The sequence below is a fragment of the Pinus tabuliformis genome, chromosome 1_1 (assembly GCF_031772625.1).
Source record: "Pinus tabuliformis cultivar Carrire ecotype Pingquan chromosome 1_1, CPIR1, whole genome shotgun sequence".
NCBI classification, from domain to species: Eukaryota; Viridiplantae; Streptophyta; class Pinopsida; order Pinales; family Pinaceae; genus Pinus; species Pinus tabuliformis.
The window spans coordinates 984,152,893-984,168,059 of NC_142297.1; the positions used below are offsets into that span (position 1 = coordinate 984,152,893).

The 15,167-nt window shown below is 36.4% G+C and overlaps 1 protein-coding gene across 1 annotated transcript; it reads left to right on the forward strand.

The window, feature by feature from the left end:
- The first annotated feature begins 290 nt into the window (after nucleotides 1-290).
- LOC149217817 (uncharacterized) lies at nucleotides 291-7,139 on the forward strand. Its single transcript, XM_089390367.1, has 5 exons — nucleotides 291-380; nucleotides 5,712-5,816; nucleotides 5,903-5,968; nucleotides 6,079-6,243; nucleotides 6,990-7,139. Exons 1-5 carry the CDS (start codon nucleotides 291-293, stop codon nucleotides 7,137-7,139), a joined length of 576 nt encoding a protein of 191 aa, XP_089246493.1.
- The last annotated feature ends 8,028 nt before the right edge of the window (nucleotides 7,140-15,167 follow it).

Below are 15,167 nucleotides of genomic sequence, written 5' to 3' on the forward strand. Positions count from 1 at the left end.
ACGCTGATTCGCTCCAGAAAACTTCGTAGATCATTCACGGCAGGAAACTCCGATTCGCTCCAGAAAACCTCAATTTCGAACAGGAAAAAAGGCGGAAGGAGGGGAATTGGGAGGATAACCAGAAAAAACGCGGTGGGAACGAAAAAGGGCCAGCGCTGGAACCTATGGATCTCCTCCATCTTCAATATGCTGACCATAGAACATTCGCTCTGGGAAAACCCTGATTTGAAATAGGAAACAAGGTGGAAGGAGGGGACTTGGGAGGATTACCAAAAACAGAAAAGGACGCGATGGGAACGAAAAAGGGCCAGCAATACCAGATCATCGTTAGATTGAAGTTATTGAAGATATTGGTGGCAAGAGAGAAGGAAGGTGCACGGGTCAGGGAGGCAGTGGGATATGTTCCCTTGTTCAGGTATAACTGATTCTAAGACTACCTCTTGTTTATGCAAATTGATTTCTATCATTTCCAACTAGAGTTTTTGTCGATGATGATTTAGATAGTTAGAGTATAAAAGAACTCTCCATGATATTTTGTACTCCAGAATACATCGAATAGTACAAAACTAAAATCAAATTGAATCACATAGTTATTGACAAAATATTCTTCAACTCTTTCAGAGTGTAAGTAAACCCACAATTTTCTATGTCCATAAAATTTCACACAAGGATCGCACTCATAATGCAGGTAATCCAATGCTCCACTAATAACCTGATTAACCTGTGCATCTGATACATCTTCTACAATGTACTGGGAATCCCTGATAAGTGTACAAACATTTTCCCTTGTGTCGATGCTCCTAGGAAATCTAGCAGTTGCATCTCTCACAAGTCATAGTATTGTCATATGCGGGGGCCTATCAGGCTTCAACATAAAATGGTCATGAGCCTTTAAGGTAGGTTTGCAACCAAATTTCCTTAGTGGAGCAACAACTGCATTACTCCCATCTACAGTAGTGTAAGAGACAGCCCTGTCAGGAATAGAGTATCGAAGAACTTCTTCTCTACAGAAATAGGCTTTCATATCAGCAGAACTTGGGGTGATAGTGATTGAAATTTTTTAAGCTCTAAAGTCTTGAAATATTTCCTTTTCATATATACTTGTTGGCATTTATGGTGGTGGTGGGGTAGGAAAAAGAACAATCTGCTGAAGAGTTTCATTCCAATTTTTCATCCAATTTGCAAATGCTTCCACCAATTTTAAAAGCACATTTTGAGAAATGTCCCATGCTTCTAGAGAACTCTGGACTTCCATGGACTCATCCCTTGGGGAGCTAGATATGATCATACCACTGGACCAATCCATGACCAGCTCTTGGTAGATTTATCATAGACTGCAAGGAGCTTCGAACCCTTGACTCCTAGAAGTTTTTTCATTGAAGCAAAATTTGCTACCATATCAACTCCCAAAGGATGCACAAGAGGGTTTCCAATACCATGCATGCACCTATACTTATAGATTCAAAATTTGCATCAAACCCAAAGAAATTTTCTTCCATGGGCCACTGGTCATACGTCTCCTCCATTACAAAACTTGAGCATATGTGTCCTCTCCTAAGAACATATGTGTACTTGTTAAAGGCAATTGTAGGATGGGTATGCACATGGAAAATGTATACTTTAGTTTTTGGATTGATAGGAAAGAAAATGTCCATTGTTTCAAGCTATTGTTGTCCCCTAAGTCCCCTTCAATTCTTAAGATGAAATTTTGAGATCAGGCCTTGTCATTCACTGTAACTTCAAGATCACAACATGACTTAAGTCACTGAATATGATTGACAACTTCTGGTAAAGTAGATTTATTTGATTCTTTATTTTTGTGTTTAATATGGAACCTATTAGTTCCTTTACCAAAACACCACATCCCGGCAATAGCTCTCAACATAGATATTTTATTACTTCCATTTTGGCTCATTATCAATGAGTAATCTCCTTTAGTGTTCCCTAATGACAATCCTTCAATAAGAGTCATAATGCACTATGGTGTTCGCATTGTTAAAAGGTTTTTGCAAACTTCAAAAGCATTAGCTCCATTACATTGATCAATATCCAAACAATCTCCCTTTGGTTTTGAGTTTTCTACCAATAGGCTATTTCTTTGGTCCATAATATCACTGCACTTGCCTAAGAAATCCATGAAAGGTATCTAGTGCATAATTATCGAGAAATCCCCTAACATGTGATTGGGAACAAAATAGGATTAATTTATTACTCAAAATTTTATTTTTGCCAGTGAAATATATGGGAGCCACAACAACTGCGGGTAAAAGAATTACATCTTCGACCCTTAGAATCTCAACAGGAAATAAATACCTCCCATGTTGTCTTGTCCATACCCACTGTGTTTTCTTGGAAAGGAGCATGGGGTCTCTAAGATCAAAGGGACATTGCCATTTTAGATGTTGAGAATAAGATAAAGGATGATTCTTACTGTCTCCAAAGATGAACTGATGTTTGCTAGATACAACATCATTATGAGTGATTAACATTGCAGGGTAACATTCAAGATAAATATCACTTCCCACAAAATCCAATATTGGAGCTACTATGTCTGTCTCAACCCCTGGATTTGGTTCCATCATAATGTAGTTCGATGCAGCAATTGCATCTCCAGATGGCAAGTTATTAAATCCTAGCTGCCACCTTTCATTGGCATAATTAGTATTGTTCCTACTACATTGCCGCCCTCTTAAGAATGTTTTGTCCTCAAAGCATAGTAAATGAGATTTTCTCTTGCTGAGCATGCTTTCTTGGTAGCATCATCTTTATTTAGTTGTGGGAGTTTGACTCAGTTCTTGATTTGAGTGATGGTGAGGTTCCTTTGCAGTGTGCACATCATATTCTAAAGTCTTTTGGCCTAATTATTCAATGTGAAACCTTGATAATCCATGGTAACATACTTTCTTTGTGGTTATATGTTTGTCTGTGTTTCTTGCCCCCTTTCTATTAGTTGTAGATCATTTGTGATGGGAACTTTCAACCCATATAGTTCATAATTTTGTCTTTTCTAGTTAAATTACTTGAACTATTCTTCAAGTTTAATGTTATATGCACCCCATTGCATCAACTATTCAACACCTAGTACCCTACCCATCTCATTGAGCTGAAGAGCATAGAGTTGTGTTAAATGTTCCAATTCTTGTATTTGAACCATGACTTTATGGAATCTTTTTATTGTCTTGACCTTTTATCGATCAATGATTTTAACTATGGAGTGGGGTACACAATTAGGTTCAGTTGATTAGCTTAGTTGATGTCTATACAGTTATGGGTACTGTTGGAATCTACAAGTATTCTTTTGCTGCTCTTCTAAGGTGCACCATATATTTCTTTCTGTTTAAGCCAACAGTCACAGCTAAAATTTCTTCTTTAGAGCCACTAGGTGGGTCCACCTCTGATATTTGATCTGATGGATTGTTTGGCAGCATAATTTTTTGTGTTTTTAAAAGTGTATGTTGAGCATCGGGCAGCTAGGATTTAATATTCGGCTCCTTAAACAAATATATATTGCCATTCATCCTCACCCATTTGGAGTAATTGGGATCACCTCAAGATCTTCTGATTTCTGTTCACATGTGTGGGGGAAAGAGGAGAGAAGCAGATTGAAGTTTGACCTAGTCTAACCAGTGAAGCTTGACCAGCATTTGACTCACGTTACCAAACAGTTTGACTGAGTTCAGACTAGTGAAGCTTGACCAGCATTTGACTCACGTTAACCACTAGTTTGACTGAGTTTTCTGTGGAGCAGTTTGACCAGATCTCAGAGGATGTTTGACCGCAGGTCTGAGGCATAGTTTGACCAAAATTCGAATGGTGTTTGATTGCAGGCCTGAGGCAGTTTGACTGCAGGTCACATGAAGTTTGACCACAGTTGACTAGGGTTTCTGAGGCAGTTCCAGGAGGCTGAAATTTGGCCTATTTGACCTAAGCTGACCAGCTGTTACAGAAGTCCGAAAATATCATTGTTTGACCAGATTTGACCTGGGCTTGTTTGCTGGCTAGTTACTTTATTTGACTGGAAAAGTCAAATTGTATATCTTGTTGAGTTGGACAATTTCTCTAAGAAAAGGTTGCTGGGTTTTTCCCTAGTTAGGGTTTTCCTAAGGTAAAAATTTGTTTCTCTTGTGTTTCGTTGGCTCTTCATGATCCTACTGTCATTATTGTTTTACTGTTGAGGTTTTCTATATATAATTGCTTAATGATGCATGTGACATGAGATGAATTGGTTAAAGAATAATTGGAAAGTAATTGTCATATTAGGAAATATGGAAAAATCAAAGTCTGATGAGGTTGGAACCATTCTCAAACATCTTGGTGAAACTACCTGATTCAAGTGTTATGATACGGTAGAGAAAGTTTAACATGCCTAACCATTGGTTTTGGTTTGAGTGAAGGGTACATTTTTGCTAATGCCATGACAGAGGAGTTCAACAGTCAATACTATCAACATCAAGACACATAAAGGGCTTGCTGATTTTGATTAAATGCCAATCCCATACCCTCATATGTGATAGAATCAATGAAAAGGTTGCTCTGTTTTTCCCTAGTTAGGGTTTTCCTAAGGTAAAAATTTGTTTCTCTTGTGTTTGGTTGGCTCTTCATGATCCTACTGTCATTATTGTTTTACTGTTGAGATTTTCTATATATAATTGCTTAATGATGGATGTGACATGAGATGAATTGGTTAAAGATTCATTGGAAAGTAATTGTCAGATTAGGAAATATTGAAAATCAAGTCTGATGAGGTTGGAAGGACTTTCAAACATCTTGGTGAAACTACCTAATCCAAACGTTATGATACAGTAGAGAACGTTTAACATGCCTAATCAATGGTTTTGGTTTGAGTGAAGGGTACATTTTTTGCTAATGCCATGACAGAGGAGTTCAACAATCAATACTACGAACATCAAGGCACATAAAGAGCTTGGTGATTTTGATTAGATGCCAATCCCATACCCACATATGTGATAGAATCAATGAAAATGTTGCAATCTTACCAATTCTGAAAGTTTTCAAGTCTACTGAATTTTGAATGGGATATGAAACTCTACTTTTTCCCCTTGAAGTCTGATGAGGTTGGAACGACTCTCAAGCATCCTGAAACAATTAAATGGCAATGTTGAAAATTCAAGTAAAAGATGATATTTCCTTTCAGAATATAACATTACCAGTGATTGCCAGATTTATGTGTTAGGCTTTCATATTTTATTGTTTTTCTTGATATAAAAAATTGAATTTTGCTTGCTGATTCAAGCGATAGTGGGGTTCAGTAGCTACTTGGCCAAGAAGGGCTAGTATGTTATTCAATTGGTTGAGTCTAACTTCCACTAGTCTGGTTCAGTACCAAACCAACTCTGAACTGAATCTATTAGTCAAGTCAATACGGGCAGTGGTCAATTCTACCATGTTGGCTGAGTCCGAGTCAACTTTGTCTTAGTTTGAATACACTCATTCTATCTTCCTGCCTTGTTCTGTCTTCCAATACATATGATGCACCATTTACAATTATGCTGTTAGTAATGATGCAAATATCAAGGTGATTCCTTATTGAAACTTCTAACATTGTAGTATTTTTCATGGATGTCAATAATTTTGCATTTTATCATTGTCAAAAATATTCTGCATTCATCACCTGCTCCATTTTATCATTCCTTGTATCTGTCAATTTTCACATCATGCAATAAGTTTAATGTATTTTTTTAACCGTGCAGGCACATGCAGCTTCAACAGTGCTCAACTTCAGTGAAAATTATACACCTGAAATTTTGACGCCGTACTTGGATGGTATAGTGAGCAAGCTACTTGTTCTTTTGCAGGTATTAACTTGTTTCTTTGCTTGTAGTTGTGACATTTTTGACAAGTAATTATATGAAAAACTTTATTGGTTCTTCCGCTTGTTCAAAATGGAAGGCAGATGGTGCAGGAGGGTGCTTTAACAGCTTTAGCATCTGTTGCCGATTCCTCACAGGTACTTCTAGAAGCTTCACAATGACACTTAAGCATATCTTCCATTGTGACAATTTTGTTATCAACCTATTAGAAGAACTGATCCTCAGGTTGTTATTTTCTGGTCCACAGGAGCACTTTCAGAAGTATTATGATGCAGTTATGCCTTATCTGAAGTCCATATTAATGAATGCCACTGACAAATCTAACCGTATGCTGCGTGCCAAATCTATGGAATGCATTAGCCTGGTTGGAATGGCCGTGGGAAAAGAGAAATTCAGAAATGATGCTAAAGAGGTAATATTAATGCAAGGCAGTTAGCTCACTGATTTCATGTAGATATCTCTTCTAGATAGACTAGGGTGTATCCTTTATGGAGCAGGACAGAGTAGACAAGTGTGCTTTGGTGGGAGCTCAGGAAATAAAATGAGAATAATAGAAAGAATGACTTGCTTGCTATTTTTGTTTTCACGTTGCAGTCTAAAGCCCAGTATGGGTGAGATGTGTCCTGTGTATAATGTTTACTGTTTACAAATGAAAATGCAAAAGAAGTTTGTTTGCAATATTAAAAAAAGGGCTAACAAAAGCAATTGGATCATTATCCCAATGTAAAATAATGTAACATGAAAATATGCCATCATAGATCCATTTTTACCCAAGATCTTTTAAGCATTGAGAGGTTTGGGTCTCGATTTTTTTTATCCCACTTAGTTCTTAATAAATCCCAGGGGTATGATGGATTTATGCTGGTGCATCTTTTCAAAGAAATATGTCTAGACTCTTCATGTGTTTGACATTATTTGGTTTGTTATGAGTTATTTGTTCAGTTGATTTAATTTTTGTTACTGTTTTTTTTTACCTAAAGGAAAGGACAAAAAATTGATGGAAATGGAACATTAGAATTAAGGATTAATTTAGACCCAACTTTGGTTTCTCATTGAATTTTGTTAGTTCAGTCCCCCTCTTAAACCCTCAGAACATAACTTCTAAAAGTGATTGATGTCTCTTATGTGAATAGTTTGATGTCAAATGGTCTGTTTCAGGTGATGGATGTGCTGATGACCCTGCAAGGATCTCAGATGGAGGCTGATGACCCCACCATAATCTACATGTTACAAGTATGTTACATTATTACTATAGTCCTTTTTGAGAAGAAACGCAATAAAAAGCTTCTTTCAGTTTCTTTGGACTAATTTGTGTGTTCACTGATTCCAGGTAGTAATTTAGTAGGTTTTTAGGATAGAAAGAGTAAATGATCTATATTTCTGTATCCATTGGTCCTAACTTCAGGATTCATGGGTTGTTGTTTTGGATTCTGATCTTTCCAGGATATGGCCATGATATAGATTACTCATTGCATTTTGTGGAAATGGTGAATTTAATAAACATCCTGTGAAACCCTAACTTACAACAATTCGTAAGTCAAAGGCCACACACCTCGTGACCAATCACTGTATATCTATACACAGTCAAGAGGCCCAATGTCGATATCATCCTTAATAAATTCATATCAATCAATCATTATCCATTATTTTAATTTACAATTGCAGATATACTCTATCAATCTTAGTAATAAACAAGGACTATTTATTCTAGTCTCCATCCATGAGGTGGTTATGGGACCCCACATCAGTGCTTATAGAAACCTTAGTCACCTTAGTCACCTTAGGCAAAGACACAACTGTGTCATTTCAGCATGAAGATCCAAACATTAATTCAAGTCAGAATGGGAAGATATTACAACATTAAGGTTTTCACACGGGTAGATTTCCAAGGAATCCTAATGCAGATAATAAACTCATATAAGTTTCATATAATTTTAAATACCGCAACAATGATTTGACCAAAATAACCTTGTTGTCAAAACAAACCAATATACTACTTCAAAAGAATCTTAAGTCTGTTATTAAGCACAAATAAAAACTTACAAATTCCTTTGGGAAATCTATTGGAGAGTGCTTGTTCCTCCCAACCAACATGCAGGCATCACCAACTCTCGAGCATAGACTTCTTCCTTCTAGGAACAACACCTTCTTAGTCCCTTAGTAATATTTTATAAATTTTTACTAGTAGATTTTTCTTTCCAAAGATACTTATAGATTTCTTTCTAATTTCTAATTTCTAATTGGTAAATTTTTACTAGTAGTCTGCTGCTGTTTGTATGTAATTATATAAAAATATGCTGATGTTAAAAAGAGAAATGTTATTTTTAGAAAATAGAAATTTCTAATTGGTAAAAACTGCTGCTATTTGTATTATGTCATAAAAACAACAGATTTTTAGCAATTAGAAATTAGATTTACCAAATTTTGAAATGTTTCTTTATCTAATTACAGAACATAAACAACAGCAGATTTTTACATAATTACATAATACAAACAACAGCAGATTTTACAAGTCCCTCCTCTTGAAGGTAGAACTGGGTGAGTGATTTGCAAGTGACCTAGAAATCTTCTTCATCCTCTATCACAAAACAGAGTATTTCTATGTTAGTTAGTCGAACTCACATGGAAAATCCAATCTGTGATATGTTTTATTTCTCTAAAATAAAACAAAATTAATCATAAGTTGCATTTCAGATTTGTTTTTGACTTGCATCTCAATCAACGATATTAGGCTATATATCTCAATAAATTATTGTTTTCATTGTCACGTTCCAGGTACTCCTTTGAGGTCAAGCCCTGAATTCTGGATTTTATTGCTTTAAGTTCAGTCTTGAATGTGCTTTGGAGCTGTTCAACACACTCACTCAGTAGTTGTTGCTGAGGTAAGATTTTTCTAGCCTTCATCATGAGAACTATTGTTGAATCTATTTAGAAATGTCTGTCTTCTTTTACATTTTCAATCACTCTATTCATCTCATTTGCATTCATATCTGTAAGTGTAATCTTAATTTTTTTTCAACTTGTTCGAAAAGGGAGGATTGAATTCAAAATTATCACTTGTAGATATTGTTGTAGTGCTAGGTTCCTTTAGAAGAATCTTGTTCTTGCCACATGAAACTAAATACAGAAGTCAAATAAGATCTTCATCTTCCAAATTTAGTTGAGATTTAATTTCTACACAGCTCAGCTTCGTAGCTTCATTAAACAACAATAGCAGAGCTGCGTGGTATGTTGTTACTGCCAAATCTATTACCGATGGCTCTTGGGTCTACACAGTTCATATGGCTCACGATGTATAAGACTTTGTTCCTCTGCATTATGTATAACATTACCACACAGGTCGACTGACACGTTCCTCTACGTTAGTCTAGGGCATATAGTTGGCATAGTAAGAAAAGATATGTTGCTCCCTCAGAACTCACTGATACTTCTCACTGGCACTAGCTAGTAAGGTGCCTATGAAGAAGTGAAAGGAACAAATCTCTATGATACCAAAGATCATCTGACTTAGATTCCACCAATTTTGAAAGCACATTTTGAGAAATGTCCCATGCTTCTAGAGAACTCTGGACTTCCATGGACTCATCCCTTGGGGAGCTAGATATCATCATACCACTGGACCAATCCATGACCAGCTCCTGGTAGATTTATCATAGACTGCAAGGAGCTTCGAACCCTTGACTCCTAGAAGTTTTCTCATTGAAGCAAAATTTGCTACCATATCAACTCCCAAAGGATGCACAAGAGGGCTTCCAATACCATGCATGCACCTATACTTATAAATTCAAAATTTGCATCAAACCCAAAGAAATTTTCTTCCATGGGCCACTGGTCATACGTCTCCTCCATTACAAAACATGAGCATATGTGTTCTCTCCTAAGAACATATGTGTACTTGTTAAAAGTAATTGTATGATGGGTATGCACATGGAAAATGTATACTTTAGTTTTTGGATTGATAGGCAAGAAAATGTCCATTGTTTCAAGCTATTGTTGTCCCCTAAGTCCCCTTCAATTCTTAAGATGAAATTTTGAGATCAGGCCTTGTCATTCACTGTAACTTCAAGATCACAACATGACTTAAGTCGCTGAATATGATTGACAACTTCTGGTAAAGTAGATTTATTTGATTCTTTATTTTTGTGTTTAATTAGGCCGATAGGCCTTCCTATGCATCAACACAGTCGTCAACACTTTCAATTTCCTGTTGACATCTGGCATGGTTTCCTACCATTTTTTTCCGCTGCGAAAATTATATACTTATGGTCCACGTAATCCTCATTAGGTGGCACACGTAACCCTCATTAGGTGGCACCGCAGGTTTCCGAAACCTACATAAAATCTCATAGCGCCATAGAAGGATGCGTGTTTTAGCCAGTTGCAGAAAATATCCAGCTTTATCTCCCTCCGCATGGAACACCACCAAACAACCATGGAAACAGCAACCGATGTAGTTTTTGTCCGCCTGCAATAATTAAATACCTGTGGTCCACGTAACCCTCATGCTTCCGGAACTTACATAAAATCTCATAGCGACATAGAAGGATCTGTGTTTTAGGCAGTTACAGAAAATATCCAGCTTTACCTCTGCATGGAACACCACCAAACAACCAAGGAAAGAGCAGCCGCTGTAGATTTTTATATGCGTTTTCCATCTTTGCCATTCTAAATTGCATACTATACAACAAACAATTTTTACTATTTTATGTGTGTTCATAGTTTGCATACTAAATGCATAATACAGTCATATAAGCCACATCAGTCACGGAAGCGATCTGCTATTAGTGAAATCTTCTACAGTCATATATTTCATCCCCATCTTCTTGCACTCTTGGCCTTAGAGTCAATCGTTTCTTTGGTCTCCCGGTTGTTGTTGTTGTTCTTTTTCCCTGGCTGTTTGCCCTCAGAGTTAATCATTTCTTTGGTCTGCCGGTTGTTGTTGCTGTTCTTCTTCTCTGGTTGTTGGCAATCACTGGTTATATTAAATTATCACTATTCTTGTTCTTCTTGTACCCGTTTTTGCATCTTAAATTTGAGCACGTTAAAATCCTTGAATTTTATAGCTGGGGTGTATATAGGTATTTACTCTTTTAAGGCAGTTTTGTATTCAATGTTAGGCTGTGGGCTCTCCTCATATTTTGTGTTTGTGCTTTAATGTTTTTCATCTTAAACTTGAGCATGTTAAAATCCTCCGTTAAATCCTCACTGTTAATCCCTTAAACGTTAAGTCTCCCTCATTCTATTAAATGTTTAAGCTCAGATCAAGTTCCACTCTACTTGCCAGAGTAATAGTTTTTAAAATTTAGGAACGATACTCAGCACAATTTCTAAAACTTCACAAAACAATCTGAACATAGAAATATACCGTTTCCTTTAATTGACATGTTTCTTGACTAAATGCTGTTAGGGATTGAGATTTGTCATGGTTGGTTTGCTAATTAAAATGTTTTCTTGATTAAATGTTGTAAGGGATTGAGATTTGTCATGGCATATGGTCTGTTAATTGACATGTTTTCTTGACTGATTGGGGTATTGACAACGTGTGTGGCTCATACTCATTGAAAAGCGCTTCTGCGTGAGTCCTTGATTGATCAACAACTGATGTAAATGAGTCTCTTTCTTCTATTTCTATATGTTATGAGATTCTTCATGTTTTTTGTCATGATTATTGAGTGTCACGAGATGATGGCATACATCTATGCATTGTAGTCCTTCCCACTTTATCTTGGATTGATCAGCTCCTTATGTAAAGGAAAGGAGTCTCCTTGGATTGATAAGCTATGAGTCTCCTCGTTTTATTTCATGTTTACAATCCAGCAGTTGACAGACGAGAATCTCTAGAACGGTCTCCCCCGAATCTTTAAAACTTTAGAACTTCCATACCACAGTTAGCTTTAGCAAGAACATTTTTTCGTTATCGAGAACTTTTGTATCCCTGACTAATTAAACAAAAAAAAAGCATTTTCACTTATCCAAAGGAATGCCAACGTTTCAAGCTGCATTAAAAACCTGCCAAACAAAAACCTCTGTATCTGCCATTGCCTCAGAAAATCCTTCTTCATGAATCAAACGACACAAATCATCATAGATAAAGTTGAATGCAACATCGTATTTCTTAAGCATTTGAGCTACTGCCAACTGGAGCATACCCATCACAAATTGCTGGATTATAGAAGCCTGTTGTATGCTCTGCATCAATCAATTCCTGAAATTTGCAAGAGAAAATACATGATTACCATCATCAAACAAAATATGTGTATACCAACAAAGAAGGCATTGTGCATTTGATATTCCTATTGTCTGCTCCCTTGGTGCTCTGTGTGGTAATTATTCCATGAGAATTGGCTACTTGCTTGGCCTTTGCAGAACTGTTGTGCTTAATGAGTATAGTCCACTTGAAAAATCGGGCACGGCAGTTATTGGCTTTCACGTATCAATGGAAATATACCACGACATTGGCACGGTAGTTTGACTGGAGATGAAACAGAATTACCTGAAAAACGACACAGAAATAACTCTCAACTCTACGATGGCAGAACTAGAAGAAACACATGTAACAGTTGGAAACTATCGTTAGTAGTAAATATGAGATGTTTTTACTTTACCTTTACAGAATGGGATGCTTTTATTTAAATTTTTAGAATTAGATTATACATTATTTTTTCAGAATTGAATATTTTTATTTTATTTTTCCAGATTTATTGGAGATTGGAATTTCAAAACAGATTCAGCAGTGCAATTAGACCGTTCTGATACTCCCAACCCATTTTCACGGGATCTCCTCATATTTTGTGTTTGTGCTTTAATGTTTTTGCATATTAAACTTGAGCACGTTAAAATCCTCCGTTAAATCCTCACTGTTTAGCCCTTAAACATTAAGTCTCCCTCTTTCTATTAAATTTTTAACCTCAGATCAAGTTCCACTCTACTTGCCAGAGTAATAATTTTTAAAATTTAGGAACGATCCTCAGCACAATTTCTAAAACTTCACAAAACAATCTGAACATAAAAATATACCGTTTCCTTTTATTGACATGTTTTCTTGACTAAATGCTGTTAGGGATTGAGATTTGTCATGGCTGGTTTGCTAATTGAAATGTTTTCTTGATTAAATGTTGTAAGGGATTGAGATTTGTCATGGCATGTGGTCTGTTAATTGACACGTTTTCTTGACTGATTGGTGTATTGACAATGTGTGTGTCTAATATGCATTAAAAAGCGCTTCTGCATGAGTCCTTGATTGATCAACTCCTCATGTAAAGGAGTATCTTTCTTCTATTTCTATATGTTATGAGCTTCTTTATGTTTTTTTTCATGATTATCGAGTGTCACGAGATGATGACATACATCTATGCATTGTAGTCCTTCCCACTTTGTCTTGGATTGATCAGATCCTTATGTAAAGGAAAGGAGTCTCCTTGGATTGATAAGCTAGAAATCTCCTCGTTTTATTTCATGTTGACAATCCAGCAGTTGAGAGACGGGAATCTCTCGAACGGTCTCCCCCGAATCTTTAAAACTTTAGAACTTCCATACCACAATTAGCTTTAGCAAGAACAATTTTCCGTTATCGAGAACTTTTGTATCCCTGACTAATTAAACGGAAAAAAAGAAGCATTTTCACTTATCCAAAGGAATGCCAACATTTCAAGCTGCATTAAAAACCTGCCAAAAAAGACCCTCTGGATCTACCATTGCCTCAAAAAATCCTTCTTCATGAATCAAACGACACAAATCATCATAGATAAAGTTGAATGCAACATCATATTTCTTAAGCATTTGAGCTACTGCCAACTGGAGCATACCCATCACAATTTGCTGGATTATAGAAGTCTGTTGTATGCTCTACATCAATCAATTCCAAAAATTTGCAAGAGAAAATACATGATTACCATCATCAAACAAAATCTGTTTATACCAACAAAGAAGGCATTGTGCATTTGATATTCCTATTGGCTGCTCCCTTGCTGCTCTCCTATTTTTTGGTTCAAGCATGTCAACATTTTTAAATACATGTGAATGAATCTGGACCCCAATAAACATATGTTCAGTCAGAAATTCTTGTGGTTTTCTTTATGTTCTGCGTTTACATGTTTCTCTGTTCTCTTTTTCTCTTCCAGTATAAAGGACTTACATTCCCAGTCTATTCTGTCTCCTATATCTTTTACTCTATTTCAGATTTAATAAGCTATACAATATCAATAGCAGCCTAGAAGTTGGCCCGACCTTTTATAAAAATTCAACAATTCCAACTTCATAAATCTATCGACCTCTCTTTGTACCTTTTGGGACAATTGCTAGTATGGAACCTATTAGTTCCTTTACCAAAACACCACATCCCCGCAATAGCTCTCAACATAGATATTTTATTACTTCCATTTTGGCTCATTATGAATGAGTAATCTCCTTTAGTGTTCCCCAATGACAATCCTTCAATAAGAGTCATAATGCACTATGGTGTATGCATTATGGTAGGTTTGCAACCAAATTTCCTTAGTGGAGCAACAACTACATTACTCCCATCTGCAGTAGTGTAAGAGATAGCCTTCTCAGGAACAGAGTATCGAAGAACTTCTTCTCTACAGAAATAGGCTTTCATATCAACAAAACTAGGGTTGATAGTGATTGAACTTTTTTGAGCTCTAAAGTCCTGAAATATTTCCTTTTCATATATACTTTTTGGCATTTATGGTGGTGGTGGGGTAGGAAGAAGAACAATCTGCTGAAGAGTTTCATTCCAATTGTTCATCCAATTTGAAAATGCTTCCACCAATTTTAAAATCACATTTTGAGAAATGTCCCATGCTTCTAGAGAACTCTCGACTTCCATGGACTCATCCCTTGGGGAGCTAGATATGATCATACCACTGGACCAATCCATGACCAGCTCCTGGTAGATTTATCATAGACTGCAAGGAGCTTCGAACCCTTGACTCCTAGAAGTTTTTTCATTGAAGCAAAATTTGCTACCATATCAACTCCCAAAGGATGCACAAGAGGGCTTCCAATACCATGCATGCACCTATACTTATAGATTCAAAATTTGCATCAAACCCAAAGAAATTTTCTTCCATGGGCCACTGGTCATACGTCTCCTCCATTACAAAACATGAGCATATGTGTCCTCTCCTAAGAACATATTCATACTTGTTAAAAGTAATTGTAGGATGGGTATGCACATGGAAAATGTATACTTTAGTTTTTGGATTGATAGGCAAGAAAATGTCCATTGTTTCAAGCTATTGTTGTCCCCTAAGTCCCCTTCAATTCTTAAGATGAAATTTTGAGATCAGGCCTTGTCATTCACTGTAACTTCAAGATCACAACATGACTTAA